At 37.6% G+C, this 20,232-nt stretch overlaps 1 protein-coding gene across 1 annotated transcript; it reads left to right on the top strand.

The window, feature by feature from the left end:
- The first annotated feature begins 2,411 nt into the window (after positions 1-2,411).
- Positions 2,412-19,792, top strand: LOC144640650 (uncharacterized). The gene is made up of 12 exons (XM_078499742.1): positions 2,412-2,596; positions 9,934-10,044; positions 10,247-10,332; positions 10,654-10,717; positions 11,682-11,820; positions 12,595-12,730; positions 13,053-13,166; positions 14,347-14,417; positions 16,012-16,094; positions 17,543-17,611; positions 18,322-18,414; positions 18,751-19,792. Exons 1-12 carry the CDS (start codon positions 2,525-2,527, stop codon positions 18,871-18,873), a joined length of 1,161 nt encoding a protein of 386 aa, XP_078355868.1. The 5' UTR covers positions 2,412-2,524; the 3' UTR covers positions 18,874-19,792.
- Positions 19,793-20,232: the final 440 nt, after the last annotated feature.

Raw genomic sequence — 20,232 nt, 5'->3', positions numbered from 1 at the left:
ATTTCTACTAAGCAGGGTCTCAAAGGGGTTAAGGGCTCCAGGGCTCCGGGCTAAAAAATGCAGGGCTCCAGAGCTCCATGTCATCTGCTTTCGGGCTCCGGGCTCCACTATGCATGCACTAAAAATTATTTTGCAACACAAAATTGAGTCCGCAAATTAAAACGTCCGCAATTCCGACCAGTTTTCATGAGTTTTTTTAAACCCAAGAAGCTGTTCTGCTTGATGCAACCGTCTGTTTATATAAACTAGGGGCAGACAAGGCCTGCCATTGTTGGAGTGTAATTTTAAAACGTGAGCGAACGGCTACATCAATCGCGGAATTCAAGAAGTATCTGACCTTAAATCATGGTTTCCAAAAGGTGGCTACAAGTTTTGGCGTAATGAAATTTAGTACTACGGTCGCAATTCATAGACACACAAAGGGACCACAGTTTCAGAATGGGGGAATCTTCTTGTGTAATACGCAGGACGAATGGCTCATTTACAAACAAACAAAATGCAAGAAACGCAATCTGGGATCGCGAATGATCAAATTTCAAAACGCTGGGCTCTGGGATCCGCAGAAAATTTCTTTGGGTTCCGGGCTCCACAGCCAAAAAAGGATCAGGGCTCCAGTCAGTAAAATGAGCGGGCTCCGGGCTCCAAAGCAGAAATTTCAGGGCTCCAGGGCTCCAGGGACCCCCCCTTTGAGACCCTGACTAAGAGAATAAAACTATTAGCTTATTCTTGCGCCAGCAAGTAAGTAAAGCATTCATTTAATTAACAACTGGAAGCTGAAAAGGTAGCCGAGCTGTCGTGGTTCGAAATTTAGGGGTTAACCCTTCGTTGCAGCGACAAAGGGTTATTGCTCGAAAAAATGGCTTGTCGAATTTTCCCAGCCGCTAACTGTTACTTCCGTGGCCACAGGTTGATAATTTTATAAAAAAAAACTAATTCACTCTCTTTACCGGCTTAAAACTTTATTCGGCTTCCATAACATGAGAAAACTTTCTGTGAAGAATGTGAACTTTTTTGTTGTACAATCATCACTTCTTTCACAAAATTTTTCTGTGCATAGCTTAAACTGGGGAAAAATAAATAGGAAACGAGAACCAATTATATTGCAGAACGAAAACAAGGCATTTCTAATTTCAGTTATTTTAGTGTGTTATTGTAAAGTACAATAGCTCACAATGCACTGAATAACACGAAATTATTCATCAATTGCAATGTCTCATGTCTGCTTAAAGTAGCGCTGCTCCTCAACTGGCTTTAAGTGAGGTTGAATAAATTAAATAAAATGTCTTATGCAGAGGAAAAAAAGGTTATTTTTTGTTTGAAAAACGACGTTTTATGTCTAAGGCGACCACCTGCTTCTATTTACTTAAATAAAGGAACTATTTGATATTTTATTACAACAATTAAATTACACCAGTACACTGTATATACTGTATATATTTTCATTCTGTCATTCATTTGCGGCAAGGACCCTCCACGCGTACTATATGACAATAACTAACACAAAATGGTACGTATTAAATTATTATATTGATATTCCTTCTCTGAAACCACGACAAACGTTTTTCTTCAATATACAACGAGAGGTTAATCTTTTCTCAGGCGATAACTTTTATTTTATAGTTTGAGAAATATTAATTGCGATAACAGACGGGCCCGCATGTCGATTTTAGAGGCTAAAAATTTGTTCAAGAAATTGAACTTCCTTTAAATTTAATTTCTGTTTAAATTTTGATGACTATTAACTGCAGACAGACCCTAATGTCTATTCTAGGACCGACAAAATGTGTCTCATAGACGGAAATTTCTCATATACTGAGTTCTTAGCGATTGCCTTTAATTTGTGTATTTCTGGATGATCTAATTAGTTATTTTATGTTTAAAACGAACTCATATAGGAATTTTTTTTTAAATTAAATATATTTCTTGATGTTACACTGCTAAAACTACCAAAACTGCTGAAGGCTTGTTTGTGGGTGCAAAGACTGAAAAAGGCGTCTAGCCCTTAATAAAATTATCCCAGCAGAATTATTAAAAAAGCAATCGATTTAAGGAGAAATCGCCTCGAGATTGACGTTTATATAAGGAAAATTCGAAATCTTTCGCGTTTATTTTTGTTTCATATCCTTCAGTCAAAATAAAAGTAAGAATCCGTGCGGAAAGAAAGGATGAAAATTTCCTCTTACGATTTGTGTATATGAAGGAAATAAGTAACAATGGAGAAGTAAGGTAATAAATTTGACGAGTGTTTACTTCAATATCAGGTATTGTAATCGTTGAAAACATAAAATTTGCATAAAGAAGAAATAATTTTGGCCATTTTGCTAGGCAATTTCCGGGGTAATTTACGAGTTGTTTGCTCGCCAACGCTCGCGCTCGTTTCCAAAGAAACTGGGTACCAATCGTCCCATACGCCTTTGCGAACCGACAAATCAAAATGGCGGGGGAGAGTTGTTGTCTTGGAGAATGTCAACATGAACTTATAAAACGCGAATAGAGATGAAATGTTTGTAATGTATATTTAAAAATGCCCAGTGAAGAAGATTCTGATAGTGAGGGACAGGCGGGAGCAACATGGGAACACCAGTCGCTAGCACAGGTACAAATTCATCATGATATATACGTATCTCGAAGAAAACACTTTCATAATTTGACGGCTATAATCTCTTAATTGTTGAGATGATTTAAGCCACTTGAACATGTTGAATAAAGTTGTATGGATAAAACGATAACCCCAGTAGGATATACGAACACTTTTAGGTCTGCTTCTGCAATTATGCCCTACATCTCCACAGGCTATAGGAAAATAAAATTTCTAAAAGTTTATTTAATAAAGCTTACATCTGTACATTATAAGCTTAATCAAATTATCTAAAAGTGAGTTTAAGCTACATTCCAAACAAAATACAATGTCTTATTAATTTCATTAAAACCAACATTTTTATTGCTGGTAAGCTCAGTAGCAATTATACAGTGGAATACCATGTCCAAAAATTAATAATTAGCTGCAATGTAAATACTACCGTCAAGCAAGGCTAGCATTGCCCATCTCCCTGTATTCTGCTTTGCAGGAGTTTTTAGCATTGTGTCACGCTTTGCTTCTCACCACTAACACTAATAACAGCTGATAAAAACAGAACTGCATTCTTTCCTTTTGTTTTGACCATGGCAACCTTGACACCTTATAATTACTGTTTGACAAAAATCTGCTAGATACAAATCTTGAACTTGAACGCCTGTTGTACTATAAAGTTTTATTTTGAAATTACAAGGTTTTACTGGTGTATATGGTGTGTTTTATTCAAGAAAATCTTAGTCTTCTGTCAATGTCTGGTGTGTGTTAAATACAAACGATAACATACTGATGTCTGTTTGATTCCATTAAGGTCACAATAAGAAACAAATTATTAACTTCTGATCAGTGTAGTTGGCAAACCATGACTGGTCATGGTTTAATAAGCAACCATTAACGATAAGTGGGGAGAATCTATGGAAACTAATCACCCTGGTCCACCCTGGGCTCGGTTGTTCAAAGGGCGGATAACACTATTCACCAGATAATTGCTATCCAGTGGATAACGTTTATACAAAACATACTTCGCTATCCACCAGATCTTGATTTTTCCGGTGGATAGCGTTATCCACCCTTTGAACAACTGGGCCCCGGTCTTTAACTGTTAATTAAGTATCCCTGGGATTGGTGCAGTAGTGCCCAAAGGTGTTTAAAATGCTTATGGGGCAGGAGAGAAAGGGGGGGGGGGGGTGGGCTGGGATAGGGGAGGCAAAGTGTGGTAAACTGGCGTGGTTCTCCAACATGGGAGGCGCGGTGGCCTAATGGTTAGTGCGCCGGACTCCGGATCGAGCGGTCCGAGTTCGAGCCCCGGCCAGGGTCACTTGTGTTGTGTTCTTGGGCAAGACACTTAACTCTCATAGTGCCTCTCTCCACCCAGGTGTATAAATGGGTACCGGCGACATAATGCTGGGGGGAACCCTGCAATGGACTAGCATCCCAGTCAGGGGGGAGTAGTAATATTCCTAGCCGCTTAATGCTACGGAAACCGGGATAGGCTCCGGCAGTGTGGGCTGCTTGGCTCGTGGCTTCTCCTTTTATGGTTCTCCAACAATTTGCTGATAAAACCTATTTCTACACTTGGGCAGCTACAGGGTCAGGGGGGATTGAAAGTTGCAAGTTGCAACAAGCAAACTGTCAATCAATATTGGAACGTTGCGCCGCAACATTGCAAAGTTCCCATCGAAAGAACATCTGGTTTGACTGAATGTTGCAAATTTCCCATCAAAAGAACATCTGGTCACGGTCACGTGATGCCGCGGTTCTGAACACACGCTTTATCAAGTGCTCCGCAAAATCAGCACTTTATTTCAAAATTAACTAAGGAACTACCAACTTTTTCGACCATTTTATTTGCTGGCTTGTTGCGTTAAAGCATGCCCGACCCAGTGGACCCAAAAACTGAGAAAAACAAGAGCGAGAAGAAAAGGCTCAGAGTGAGCTCAACTGAAGACAACGAAGACAGCGACGCCATTGTTGAACTGACGGTGTCGGAATTTCAACGCATCATCACCAGAGTTACAAAAATTGAGGAGGAGGCGAAACACCGCGAGGCACGTATCGCTCATCTGGAGAAAGAATTAATACTGGCCAAAGAAGAAATTAAGAATATTAAAACCACATCAACAGAGCTTGGAGAGTCTCTCCAATTCACACAGAGGGAACACGAAGAGGTTTTCGAACGCATTAACGAGTGCGAACGCGAACAAGCTGCACACGACAACGACATAATTAAGCAAGAAATCTATAGTCGCAGATGGAATTTGATATTCTACAAAATACCCGAGCGACAGGAGGAAAACTGCAAAGCGTTGGTTAAACAAGTTCTCATTAAAGATCTCAAAATGGATCCGTCAGAAGTACAGTCAGTTATGTTCTGCGGTGTTCACCGTTTAGGAAAACGCAGCAGAGGTCGAACAAGGCCCTTAATTGCCCGCTTCACATGCCGTGCCGACAGAGACAAAGTCTGGAAGCTACGACGAAACCTCAAAAACTCTCATGTAAATCTCGGAGAAGATCTTCCGAAGCGCGTCCAAGATTTGAGAAAAGATGTCCTAGTCCCGGCTATGAAGAGAGCGAGAAGAGATCCAAGAAACAAAGCGCATGTAAACGGGGACAAACTTATTGTCAACGGAAAAGCCTACTTTCATTTCAACATCCCTGCCCGCTGGCTAAACGCCGAACAAGAAGATCAAGACGCGGAACATGACGAAGAATCACCGGATATAAACGCTTCGGCGACAGACTTTACATACGAAACAACGGTCGAGTAAGTACTAACTTTCACGAAGCGAACCTTCGTAACACTTATCTACTTATTTATTTGTTTGGTTCCTATTTAAAAAGTAGACCTTTTTTTCCTGTGCGGAGCACCGCTAGATTTTGTCTATAAAATATTATTCCTTGATGACCAACACGCACACCGATTACCGAATTTGCGTTCAGGCCTTTAGAGCCTATTTTATTTTACTTAAAATTATTTCTCGTGGTAATAGTTGTTTCAATGTTTTTGTTCTTTGGCTTTTTAGTTTTGTTTGTATATCATATACTGCTTCCACCTTATGCAAATTCTACCAGATTCATCAAATACCATCTGAAAATGCTAATTTCTTTCTTACACCTTTGCAAATTTATAACCATTCAACAACTATGACGAATCAACCTACTTTTCCTATCTACAAATCCCCAAGAGGAATGTTGTCAAAGGTACATCATGTTTTCTGGTCTTCAAAAGATGCCATTGTTACTTTTTCTTTGGAATATTCACACTAAACCTGAAATGTCTCTCTCTTAATGTAAGAGGGCTAAATAAATCGATAAAAAGACGCTCCATCTTTAGGTGGCTTCACAAACAAAATAAGGATGTTATCTTTCTTCAGGAAACGTACAGCTCCAACGAAACCGCTAAAATCTGGGAAACAGAATGGGGCGGAAAAGTTCTTTTTAATCACGGAACATATCACAGCAGAGGAGTAATGATCCTATTTAACCCCAAATTAGATTGCCAAATTGACGAGGTAGTCCGAGATAAAAACGGAAGGTTTCTTAGCACAAAGATCACTCTTGATGATTGTCAAATCGTTTTAACCAATGTTTACGCTCCAAACGACACTAACCAACAAGTTCTCTTTTTTAAGGAGATTCAAAAATCTCTCAGCAAGTTCGCGCAAGAGAAATTTATTATTGGTGGTGATTTTAACTGCGCTCTTTCACCAAGTGACAAAGAAGGAGGGAATCCTACTTCAAAAAAACAATCCGTCATTAAAGAAATCGATAATTTATGTCACCTTTACAGTTTGTGTGACATTTGGCGCTCCTTAAATCCGACTGCAAAACAATTTACATGGAGAAACAAGTCTTTTAAGGTCCAGTGTCGCCTAGATTACTTTCTAATATCGAAAGAGCTTAGTAGCACTACAATCAAATGTGATATTTTGTACGCTCCAAATACAGACCATTCTGCGATACAATTACATCTATTAAGCGAAGAGTTGAAACAACAAAAGGGACCTGGCTTTTGGAAATTTAACTCTTCCCTTCTTGAAGATAAGCAATACGTTTCTGACTTGCGCAAAAACTTAACAAACTTCATAGAAAAGTACCGAGACGTTGAAGACTTAGGCCTAAAATGGGATCTTGTCAAAATGGAAATTAGAGGTTTTACTGTCAAATTTTCAAAAATCAAAGCAAGAAGAAGACGAGATGAAGAAGTTTTCCTCCAAAAGAAAATCAACGAATTATTTACAAAAGCCGAAAAGAATAGAAACAACAGGCCAATAATTTGTGAACTTAATTCTACTCGAGCTCGTCTAGAAAAAATAATGGCACTTAAAACTCGCGGCACCATCATCAGGAGTCGCGCAAGATGGCATGAACAAGGAGAACGCAACAACAAATATTTTTTAAACCTTGAAAAAAGAAACCACTCCAGAAAGTTAGTCTCTAAACTGAAGCTACCGAACGATTCTGTCATAACTAACCAGTTTGACATTTTAGAAGAACAAAGTAAATTTTATAAATCGCTATATACCTCGCAACACGCGGAAAATGTTAAGAAACCGGAAGAGGGCGTTTTCTTTAATCCCAGCAACATCTCAGCTTTATCGGACCATGAACAGGCTCTATGTGAAGGTTTGATTACAGAAAATGAGGCTTTCAAAGCACTCAAAGAATTTGCAGCAGCCAAAACTCCGGGTACCGATGGTCTGTCGACTGAATTTTTAAAATTTTTCTGGCCTGAGCTTAAATCTCTAATTGTTGAAAGTTTTAATTATGCTTTTCTTAACGGTTCCTTGTCGATATCCCAACGACGAGGTATAATTTCGCTTATTCCCAAAAAAAATAAAGACAAAACCATCCTTGAGAACCTAAGACCAATATCTCTTTTAAACGTTGATTACAAAATTCTCACTAAAGTTTTGGCTAATCGTTTAGAAAAGGTATTACCTAAAATAATAAATCCCGACCAAACCGGTTATGTGAAAGGGCGATACATTGGAGAAAATATCAGATTGATCCAAGATTTGATGTTCCATTTGGATAAAGAAAATTCGCCTGGCATCGCCGTTTTTGTCGATTTCCGGAAAGCCTTCGACACAATTGAGTGGAACTACCTGGAGAAGGCTCTCACACTCTTTAACTTTGGGCCCGATTTCCTACAATGGTTCAAGACTGTATATTCAAATATTTCTAGCTGTATTCTCAACAATGGTCACGCTTCTCACTTCTTTTCTTTAACTCGTGGAGTGAGACAAGGCTGTCCAATATCAGGCCTTCTTTTTGTTATTGGTCTTGATCTTCTCGCAAGAGCCATCAAAAATCACGATCTTATTAAAGGAATTACAATAAGAAACCATGAAATAAAAACCACCATGTATGCAGATGACACCACAGTCTTTCTTAGCGATACAGAATCTGTTCCCCATTTACTCGAACTGCTAAACCAATTTAAGGTTGTCTCCGGCCTAGAAGTCAATTCCACCAAAACCGAAGCTATGTGGCTCGGCAAATGGAAAAATAGATGTGATACACCTTTCAATTTTAAATGGCCCGTCGACCCGATCTGCGCTTTAGGCGTCTTCTTTTCCTACGACACCACAAAAGCGGATAAGCTTAACTTCGACGAAAAGTTGCGAAGTATGGAAAAAGTTTTGAATATTTGGAAAAATAGGAAACTGACTTTAATTGGCAGAATAAATATCGTTAAAACTCTAGCCTTATCCAAATTAATTTTCAACAGCTCTAACCTCAGTTTACCAAAGGACTTGCCTGACACGATCAACAACATGATTTTTAATTTTATTTGGGAAGGTAAACCTCCCAAAATAAAGAAAACTACAGTCATAGGACAAAAAAACAAAGGCGGCCTAAAAATGATTGACTTTAAGGTAATGGAAACCGCTTTAAAAATCTCATGGATTAACAGGATACACCAAAACTCTTCCTCCTCCTGGAAAATTCTCATTGAACATTTCTTTAGGCAACATGGCGGCCTTTCTTTCCTATTAAACTGCAGATACAATTCAAGGCAACTTGATCTAAACAATGCACCACCCTTTTACCAAGTGATATTAAAGCATTGGCAGGAAAACAAACATATTATCTCAGAAGACAATATTAAACGGCAAAATGAAATTATATGGAATAATAAAAACATCTTAATAAACAAACACATGATCTATTTAAAACAATGGCACCAAAGCGGCATTACCTTTATTAGCGACTTGCTTGATCATGATTTTGGTTTCTTATCGCATACCACATTTCAACAAACTTTTCAGCTGAAAATCCCGTTCACAACTTATTATGGTCTAATAAACGCAATTCCACCAAGCTGGAGATGCGAAATCAAAGCAGCAAAAGACCAATTTGAAAACGAAAATGCGTCGCAAGAATCCCCTTTACGCAATATTATTAACACCCGTTCTGTTTATGCAGCTATTACGGATCATTACTTCCAACCTCCAACTGCTGAACAAAGACTTCTACGGTATGGTTTCTCCCAAGAAAGCCTAAAAAATGTTTACAACTTCCCTTTTGCAATTACGATCGAAACAAAGCTTCAAATCTTTCAATATAAAATCATCCATAATATACTTCCTACCAGGTATTCGCTTTTTCGTATGAATTTATGCGACTCTGAAACTTGTCATTTATGTAAAACGCAGCCGCAAACATTGCCTCATCTACTCTACCGATGTCCAAAAATTTCTAATTTCTGGACTGCATTTCAAAAGTGGTGGTCCGAAAAACAACAAAATACAATTACTCTTTCAGAACGCGATATCCTTTACGGCTGGCATGACAACGCCATACAAACAAAAGATATTTTAAATTACATATCACTTGTAGCTAAGTATTATATCTTTTGTACGACCCAAGACTGCGATGATGTACCTTTTGACGGCTTTCCTCCTTTTCTAAAAAACAGATTGGATACTCTACAACATATTGCAGTTAGAAATAAAACTATTAACAATTTCGAATTAAAGTGGAAAGACTTTATGTAAGCTTATTTCCTTGTTTATTTATTTTATATTTTTTCATTTACTTTATTTTCCTATGTACCTGTACCTTTATTTTCATATGTAAATTGTAACAGTTTATAAACTACGTAACTTAATTGTAACTTACGTCTGCTCTTTTTTTTCTTACACTGTAACATTTGTACAATGTTAAAATGGCAATAAAGATATTAAAAAAAAAAAAAAAAAAAAAAAAAAAAAAAAAAAGAACATCTGGTTTGACTGAATGTTGCAAAGTTCCCATCAAAAGAACATCTGGTTTGACTGAATGTTGCAAAGTTCCCATCAAAAGAACATCTGGTTTGACTGAATGTTTGTCTTCCAACTGCTTTGAATTCATAGGTGAAGATAAAAGTATTAAGAGGACATAAAGATGCTGTAAACAGCTGTTCATTTACCTTTGATGATTCCAAAATCGTCACTGCTTCACATGACAAGACTCTTAGGCTTTGGGTAGGTTCCTTTCTTTTTATTCACATTGGAAGAAGTATACTGTAGAAGCCCATCTTCAAATCCTACCTTGGAACCAATTCATGTGTTTTAAAATCCCTCAACATTATTTAAATTGGAGTTTCTTTTATATAAACGAACCATTAATAATTCACTATACATGAGTACCTTTGTTTAAAAAATGTCTTGTGCTTTTCTATATCAGGATGCCACATCTGGAGCACAAGTCAAGGTGTATAAAGGCCACAATTCCTATGTCACCTGTTGCCACACAGATCCTAACAATGCAAGGTTTGTTACAGGAGAAGTACATTTCTTTGAATACATGGGGTTACTGGTGAAAAAGAAATAATGCTGCTTGTCAATTTGACAGAAATTTCACAATAAATTATTATTTCGTACATTTTTGTGTCCTGCCTTTCTGTGGCTTTCAAGGCTTGTTGTATGTGTCCCACATCAAATTCATTTGTGAGGGAGGAGAGGGAGGGGATAGATAATCAGCAGTGTTGAAGATGGGTTTAGCTCTCTCAATTGCACAGTCTGTAAAGGACCTTACTTTATTCCATCTCAGACTAAACAGTCCATAACTTTTGCAATTTTTATGTTGTTTAGGATTGCATCTGGTGGATGGGATAAAAGGCTTCTTGTCTGGGATATTCAGACAGGCACAATTCTGGTATGACTGCCTATAACCTTGTCAAATTAAAATATTCTGTCATTAATTTCAAGATTAATTTCAGTTGACTTATACAAGAAGTTTGTAATGATTGTCTTACCTTAAGGTTACTTTTGTTAGTGGCTACTAATTATAGCAATTTTAGCGAGTTGGGTCAAAATCGCTAAATTAATTTTGGTACTCGCTAGGTCAAATTTAATATGCATTAAATTGATACCCCCACCCACCAGTGGAATACAAAATTAAATATAGTGGCCCTGTTTGACTATATGAAAACGTCAAAAGGTAGCCCTGGCCAAAATTAAGAAGCGTTGGGAGGGAGCTGGGATCGCTGGCATTGTGGAGAATATGACTGATTTCCCTGACGAAGACCCACTTTCTAACATTTGCAATTCTCTTTGTTCTTTCTGACATGATAATGTTCAATTTAAAGTGACTTTGTTCTATTACTGGACATTTATTTCCATCTTTGCTGTAATTTATATTAAAATTGTTTTTTTTTTAATTTTTGAAAAATCGCTAAATTTAATGGTCGCCAAATCTTGCTCAGAAAAAATCGCTAAAAATTAGTAGTCGCTAAAAATAGTAACCTTGAGGTAACTCTGGACGATCCTGAACCTCAGGTTGATATCAAAGTGAGGATAAATTATTCCAAGTCAGTCCCAATGTTTCACTTCCAAATTTGGGACACTTGGTGGATAAATTATCCTACAGAATTCACTTTTCAACATTTATGTTTCGCAAATCATGCATAGTTTTTGTTTGAACTTGTTTCTTTTTAGACTAAATAATATTTTGCGGTATTGGTAAACTTAAGCCAAGAACATTATTAATTTTATCAAATATTGCAAAATAATATTTGTGCCATACATGATTCTTGAAATAAAATATTTTTTAAACAAAACTGAATTAAAGCTGATGAGGAAATGCCTTATAACAGAAAACTTCACTTTTGTCTTTTCAGTGGGAAGCCATGAATGAGGGAATTGTGACATCATGCCACTTTTCTCATGATGGACGTTACCTTGTCAACAGCAGTGACCTGGATTTTGCTGTCAATGTGTGGGATGTCAGGGAGGGATCTCTTATAAAGAAACTCTTCAGTGAGTGGGCTACATCACATACAAGGGATTTTATAGCTGTCTTTTGAAGCTGTCTTTTCTATTCGGTGGAATGACGGAATGGAACAACGGAATGGCAGAATGGCGGAATATCCTAAAACGCGAAATGATAAAATATCCTAAAACGCGGAATGACTGAATATTCTAAAATGCGGAATTGTGAAACATTAAAAAAAAGAAGCAACAACAGCAACAAAAACAAACAAACAAAAGGAAAATTATAGTTGCTAACTTTCTCAGACGGCGATATTTTTAAGGCTAAGAATGTCGCTAAGAATGATTCAGGTACTTTAACTTGTGGACATTCGTTGCCGTGACAGAAAAGCCAACTTGTTTACAGCGGCTGTTGGCAGTAGAAAACCAGTAAACAGTAAATATACCCTATAAACGAAGGGTTCCTGAATCATTCTTAGTGACATTCTTAAAAATATCGCCGTCTGAGAAAGATAGCAATTATAATTTTCCTTTTGTTTGTTTGTTTTTGTTGCTGTTGTTGCTTCTTTTTTTAATGTTTCACAATTCCGCGTTTTAGAATATTCCGTCATTCCGCATTTTAGGATATTCCGTCATTCCGCGTTTTAGGATATTCCACCATTCCACTGTTCCGTCATTCCACCATTCCACCAAATAGGGTCACCCCTTTTGAAATTTTTATTGATATTCTTTAGAATATACACAAGGTCTATTTTATAGGTCCTTGTAATAACAGGAATATACAATTGGGTTGAAAATTTTGTTCCCTTCACCACAAAACAGATCACAAGAGTACAGTAACATGTTGTCGATTTGCTCCAATGCAAAACCGGATTTGTACAACATCCATGGACAGAACAACAAAGATCACTGACATGTCAACCTTTACAGAGGATTACAATGTCACACTTACTCTAGGGTGAGGCATTAGCATTGTACTCATTAGGCCTCCATAGTTATCAAATTTACATTTAGAGAAATTTAGTATAAATTTGCAGTTAAGTTTTGGTGGCAATTTGGCCAGGCCCAAAACCTGGCTTTTGCTACTTTCATTGTTTATTTTTAGTAATTTTAAGTATATTTTCTTGTTTTTAAAGAATATATAATTTTCACTCTTCATTGTTTAGTGGCAATATGAAAGGTACTTTGACAAGGGAAAGATAAAGCTGTTATGCTAATGTCAGGTCTCTCATCATGCAATAAACCCTATTAAAACATGTATTTTTCTTGTTTTCCTTTAGGGGCCATATAAATGTGATTTCCAGCTGTTGTTTCAGTAAGGATGAACACTTATTGGCCACAGCGTCATGGGATAAAAACATTCAAATATGGGATATTGCCACCGGTGTCTATAGGTAATCAAATGATAGGGGTGGTGAATGGACCTTCCAAAAATGTGTGTCGCGCAAAATTTTAGCCAAATTTCAGGGGTCTCGTTGTCTCGATTTTTTCTTTGACGCCTTCTCGGAGTCTCGATTTCTTTTGCAAGGCTAAAAATGTCTCGGGCTCACAGAAAAGATATCAGTCTCGCCGTCTCGCAAAGTCTCGCATTTACCATTCGACACCCCTAATGATTTTGTTGGTTAAATGGGATCTGCAACAGCCCAGAAACAGAACCAGAGCAGTATGCTTCACTGCTACTGTATATTCGAGAAGTGTTTTTTTTTGTTCTTTACTCTTTTGTTTGTATGGTTTGAGAAGGTGTGAGAAGAGGCAAGGCTTTTGTCTTTTAATAGATAGAACCTGGAGGGGGCTACTCAAAAAAAATTTGTACAGGGAGGTTCCGCCCGGAGGTCTAAGCCCTTACCCTTTTATATATCATTTTGACAGAAAAGGCACCCCTTTCTTATACCTTTTACTGAAAAAAGGTACCCCTTTCATATACCAAAAAGACATGACATATGTCCAAAACAGAAGGTCTTGATGCCATTTTTTATGTAGCGTTTAATTAATATAAATGATACTGCCATAAGGTGCATCTGTTCAAAGTATTTTGATTGAATGCCCTTTTAAATATCTAAATGACAAGTTTTCCTACCCTTTCATATACCTTTACTTGTAAAAGGCCTACCCATTTAATATCTGACGCATCTCAGGCGGAGCCTCCTGGTACAGGCCATGATAGGGAGTCCCCCCCCCCCCCCGCCCCAGAAATAAAACTGCTTATGAAATGTTTCAGGTCATTTGAGCACCCAAAGGGTTTAGGGCTCCAGGCCCAAAATATCTGGGCTTCGGGCCTCTGGATCTCCTAAAAGTAAGGGCTCTGGGCTCTGTGGAAAACATTCTCAGGGCTTCACATTTTGCAGCAAAGGGCTCCAAGTAACAAAAAAAATGGGGCTGCAGGCACCACAGCAAGAATGTAAAGGCTCCTGGGCTTTGACCACCCCTCCCCCCCCTCTGGGACCCTAATACAGACAGCGAGGGACTCTATACGAAATTGTGTTTTCAAGAAGTTTCAGAATTATTGAGAAAAATTGAAAAGAGGGTGAAGTATCAAATACTGTGCAGTAACCTTGTCATTACTTTTTGTTCTAGAAATCATGGACCACTTACCTTTTCCAAAGGACATGAAGGTTCCATTAGTGCTTGCAACTTCAGTGAAGATGGTTAGAACATAATGAAGTTACACAATATAATCCTGCATTTTTATTCATAAAATGATATTGCTTATGTGTAAAAATCACATTTGCATGGTTTAACCTCGCACTTTGCCCAAACAATATACACTGATTAACTGCGCTGCGCAGTTCTTGCTCTGCACGGGGTTTATTATTATTATTTTTCGTTTTGTCGGTGACCTGTACCAAACCTCCACCCTGTCAGGCTCATGTCATGCGATGTTTAGAAGCTACAAATCAGTAACAAATGGAAACATTTTCTTATTTTTTGTCTTTACAAAGAATGTTTAGTGTGAAATATTCGATATTGAAGCGTTTTATTCAAAGGAAATTCTAAATTTCATGCGTCGAAAGAAAAATATATTTCAGCGGGCCAGAATCTGCGAATAAATACCATTACGTTGGTGTAAAAAAATGTGCTGACATGACAAGTTTCACTTTCGATCAGCTAGACCTCGAGTCTAAGCTATTGTCATCTACCTTTCAAATCTTTGCGAATCCATTAATCTTTACTTACAAAATTCAGTGTGAAGTATTTTGAAGCGTTTGAATCGAAGAAAATACTAAAATTTCACGCTTTAAATAGCACATCCTGGAATGTGCTGGCGTTAACAAATTTTTACTTTCACAAGGCACTGATCGGGAAGAATCACGCAATGCTCAGAAAGGTTTAAATCTGCTACAAACTGAAAGTAAAGAAATCCTCTGGTCTAAAATGTTTTTTTTAGCGTTATTTATTTTTGGAGCTGTGTCATCTATAGGATTTCTGAAATCTGATGGAAAACCACTGAGACAAACATGCCCTGACTTGCAAGGGTTACGTCATTGGTAAATTAATTCCCCGGGGAATTCCCATTCAGAAAAACACAGGTCTAGTGTTCTTCTCAAATTTGATTTAATTATTTACTCCAATATTCCATTTTCGGAGCCGGTTATTCAATCTTAAAACGGTTATTCAAGACAATACTGGATGCTGATTTAAAAAATTTTTTTGTTTCACGGATCAGGATCGTGGGAATTAAATTTGGCCACCATTAGCATATAAGAAAAATGTTTAATTTCGGATGGAACTAGTCAACCATGAAATGTCACGCAAGGTGCTTTCTTACCATCTTGTTTGTCAGTCGCAACATTGTTCGAAGCAGGTAAAGGGATAAGGGGGGAGGGGTGCATTTTTTGTTCCCCCCACATGGCTCCCCTAAAGTGCTCACGAGACCAGCGCAGTTGTAAGCTCTAAGAGCTCTTGTTAATCAAAATCAACAGTTAAATGAGGCATTAAGAAGTGAAAAAAGGCCCAAGAATACCGGTATACTTTTCCTGCTTGTTCCGAGCCATTCCTTGATTTAGTGTGTCATTCAGTATTGCTTCGTGCATTTTACTCACCATCAAATAAAATAATAATTATTATTTCACGTGGTAGTGACCGCGTGATTTCAAAGCGAGCTTACTCAAGTAACCCTATCGACTCCAAACAAGCGACATGGAGCAAGTCTATGTAACGGATAACATTTGTATTTCTCTATTTGGTTTATCATAAATTGACAGTCTCCTTCATAATCATAAGTGGTTCTCTCTCTTCCAGGTAGTATGTTAGTATCATCTTCATATGATGAAACTTTAGTCATCTGGGATGTTGAAAACTGCTGTCAGAAGTTTGCTCTTAAGGTATCTTTGCATAGACTAGCTTTTACTCAATTACTATCCTGAAACAGGTAAAATCGTAAAATTTAACAACCTGAAGTAAAACAGTTTTTTCTTTACTTGGTTCTGTTTTTTGATTATCATTCTGTTAAAACCATAGCTTTTTTTTGTCGCAAGGAAAATGGAATGCCATAAAAGTTGTATTAGGCATCCAGGGGGTTTATTTCTTCTCAATACCTTTTGACTGGGGCTGATGTGGGGAGAGAGGGCTTAAATTGTTAACCGCCATCCAATAAGCTCAGTTGATAGAGCACCAGACTGCCGTGAGGAAGGTCTCAGGTTCGACTCCTAGACCGGACAAACACAATTCATACTCAGGGTCTTAAAATAATTGAGGAGAATGTGCTGCCTTTGCAATGACATCTGCAAATGGTTAGATGTTTTAGCTTTCTCGTATAAGGACAATAAACTGTAGGCCCCGTCTCCTGCATCTTCAGTCAGCAGGGGACATTAAAGAACCCACACACTCATTGCAAAGAGTAGGGCATGGAGTTCCCAGTGCTGTGGTCTGGCATCCATAGGTTAGGTGGTGGGACGAGATCATATACATGGACAGATAGCAGCTGCCAAAGGCGACTGATATGCTGATGTCCGGTCTCGTCCTGCAACTCTGATTGTGAAGCGCATTGAGCTTTGTAAATGAGCTATACAAGAACCATTTAAAAACCATTACTATTACCATTATGGCGAGGAGAAGAGGCCAATTTTAAAAAACTGTATCAGCTGGGCCACAAAATACATGTATAGGCCTTTTAAATGTTCATTTTGCTAATAATAATACAGAAATAAAACCATGAGTAAGAACCTAATTTTTACGAGCCTGTTAGTCTAAAATTTGCCAGTAAGACACCCTCTTTATAAGAACCTCTTTAGCCAAAAATTTTATTTTCTAAAATGGATTAAAAATGTTTACTTTTAGCGAAAATTAATAAGAGAAGTCGACATTCGGGATCCTCCTAGGAGACACCTTGGAGCCTTATCACTCTAGTTGCAATGTAAATGGCAATGTTGAAAACCATAAAATATTATTATTGGTTCGATCACAAAATATAAATAAAATGGCATGCAAATTTCCCAGAAGGAAAAGGCTGAATACCACTAAAAACTCTATTAACAACAATGTCAAGTTTTCTTCAGAAAATAAGAACCTGAATGGCTTAAGTTTGTGCTAATTACATGTACCATTAAGAACCTGTTTAGGCTAGCTTGGAAAAAGGCCCTACCATGTACCATTAAGAACCTGTTTAGGCTAGCTTGGAAAAAGGCAGGTTTTTACTCTTGGGTTTTTACTGTGCACCTACACAAAAAGTAACAACAACAAACAAATATGCTCAATGTACAAATTCATTAGTGATTACTGATTACATGTAAATAGCTATCTTCACGTCTTATTAACTGGTTTTTGTTTTTAGGGTCATACAGGCTGGGTAAATGACGCAAAATTTAGTGCTGACCAAAAATGGATAATCTCCTGCTCAAATGTAAGTGCACATTTTAAAGTATAACTACAATACTTTTCTCAAATGCATATTAAACAAGTGCTGTTTAATCCCGTTAACTAAAATTTTCAAGGAGAATGAAAAGGGGTTTCAATAAAATTTAAATGGCTTTGGAATGTGGAATAGGCGGATTTGACTACATAAGAGGCCATAAGGCCCCTTTTCCGCCGAGGGTCCGAGGGCATCAATGTATCCCCCTAGATAATTGAAATCTATGCGATTTCCAGCATTTTGGGCATCAAAAAGAGCGCTGATAGTGATTATATTTACTGTCCACAGAATAGTTTTTTTGAACAAACAATTCATTTTTAAGACACTAATGTTATATTTGAAATCCTGATGGTCGTAAGAGGCAACGGTAGACTGCCAGTAAGTGGCTTTTATTGAAACCCCTGGTTTGGAGCTACTGTATTTAATCAGTGGTAAAGAATTTACCTATGATTTTAAGAAGAGTTTTGGTTTTTGAGTTGATACATATATAGCTCGTTTATAAACCTTATCTAGCCAAAATTGTCTTCGTTTCCACTGAAAGCTCATTCATATTGGTAGGGATATGGAGACTTTCAGTTCGTTTCTCATGGCTTGTTCCATGTTAATGCTCTCCAACAGCTTTAAGTTGTAGGTACAGATCAATATTAAGGGTATAAATAATTTGCTTAAAATTCATTCAATGTTCTTTTAATTCATTTTAGGACAAAACTGTACGGATGTGGAATATAGAGTCAAGTGATGATATACCAGTAGTGTTAGAACACAGGAAAAACATAGGACTCAGAATTGTTCAGGTTTGTTCTAAACAGAGGTTTAGGACTGATTTATTGTATCCATGTTAAATCATAGAGCTTTTATTTTGGTTTTTCAAAAGTACTGTTAAAATCAGTGACGATTAAAGCCCCTTCAAAAGAGGAGGACTTGGCCCAATTTTCCTTGTTGTCCAGCAACTCAAACAAACAAGCAACAGCTGTGCCTCAGTGCATTTCCCTTTAAAAATCCTTAGCTCATGCTCTAATAAGTATGTTGTTTTTAAATGTGTAGAGAACTCTTCAGTACCACTTTAGGTGTAGGTCAGTGGATTTTGGTTGTAAGTGTAAAACTAATAACTAATGGTTTTGATATTTCAGTGTCAAAATTGCAGCAAGCCTTTCTCGATTGCTCAGTTGGATGATGAGATAAACCACAAGTACTGTGTGTTCTGTCGCCTGGAACATCCTTCAGAATTCTCACCCTCACCAATTGACTTTTGATGAATGGTTAACAAACACGAGTGAGAGACATGTGTGCTTGTACCTACATGTCAAACTACCGTACGTGAGACAAACCTTCGTTGGTCACAAGTCGCAAACGTCTCAATTGCAGGCTTTGCAACCGTGGAATGTTTGCTAGAAAGTCCTGAAAGTTCTGGAATGTCTCGTGAATCTTAAATGTTTGTCAGCAGGTCTGAAGAAGACTTAGGAAGTCCTTCAAGGAAAGTGGTTACTTCATTTTTTTTTGCTGGACCTGGTTGTTAAGAACAAGATTGAAGCTAATCCTTGATTTAGAATTCATTTTAGGAATCAAATCAGTTACGATTTCTGTTCGTTTTGAACTTTGTTTTCATTTATTTATTTTGAATTTTCTGCTTCTATCTCTGGGATCTTAATCACAGACTATGTGCCAGAGAAATGCTTTCTTATCCCAACACAAGCCAGCATTTGCTGTAAAAACATTGAACCACAAAACATCTTTTCACATAACGTGCTGATGGACAACGACATTCTCTGGTTACACAGGTATACTCCGCTTACATAACGAGAACTTTAGTCATACTCTGCTTTCGTACAACAACTGATCGTTTTCAGGCTGTTTGAATCAATCACTATTTACACCAACGGTCTGAAGAGGAAGAAAATGTTTAAATTTCCTATTGAACTCCGATAGCAAATCTCAATTTCAAACGACAATCTTTATTGCCGCATCTGTGGACTTGTCAGCAGCACTAAACTCAGCAGAACTCTTGCAAGAGACGAAAAGTGATATGTGAACAAAAAATCTTTCGAGAAACAAAGGAATCATTAGTTTTGCGACTACAGTTACTTTGTGTGTCTACTGAATAAGAACTCTCTGGATAAGTAAATAACCTCTGTGTATGTTACAGTGTTGCAGAATAAAGTAACTAAAGTCTGACTTCGATTCTATATGCTATATTATATTCTATGCTATAGAGTCGAACCTATTTTACACGGACACCTAAGGAAAGGGTGCATGTATGGAGGCGTTGGTTTGTTTAGCGTTTTGAAAATGGTAACAAGGAACTCAAGAAGGGGATCCGCAATAGCGTCATAGCTACATTTCGTTATTATCCTTGCAGAGCGGGTTTTGTAGTTTTTGCACTTTTCACTTAAAGTTTGGCTGAGACTACCGGGTATCCCATACGCTGCTGCAGTATATAAAGTGAGGCTCGATGAAGGCTTGATATTGTACTGCTTATACTATCACGAAAAACTGTCACTTCGTCACTGATATTTATTGGGCTAGTTTCAAAGCTTTGCCCTTCGAAATCTTAACTGTTAATCCTACTCTGAGCCATACTTTTAATAAATACTAGACATAAAAACACTAATCTC

This window comes from Oculina patagonica, unplaced genomic scaffold, assembly GCF_052425735.1.
Source record: "Oculina patagonica isolate OP01 unplaced genomic scaffold, crgOcupat unplaced4, whole genome shotgun sequence".
Taxonomy (NCBI): Eukaryota; Metazoa; Cnidaria; class Anthozoa; order Scleractinia; family Oculinidae; genus Oculina; species Oculina patagonica.
This window is presented reverse-complemented; position numbering and strand designations above follow the sequence as displayed.

Bases quoted from the DNA above. Each gene is read 5' to 3' on its own strand.
- LOC144640650 (XM_078499742.1), top strand. From the start codon at position 2,525: ATGCCCAGTGAAGAAGATTCTGATAGTGAGGGACAGGCGGGAGCAACA. The intron at 10,333-10,653 runs GTTTGTTACAGG...TATGTTGTTTAG, and splicing joins ACAGATCCTAACAATGCAAG to GATTGCATCTGGTGGATGGG. The intron at 12,731-13,052 runs GTGAGGCATTAG...GTTTTCCTTTAG, and splicing joins AATGTCACACTTACTCTAGG to GGGCCATATAAATGTGATTT.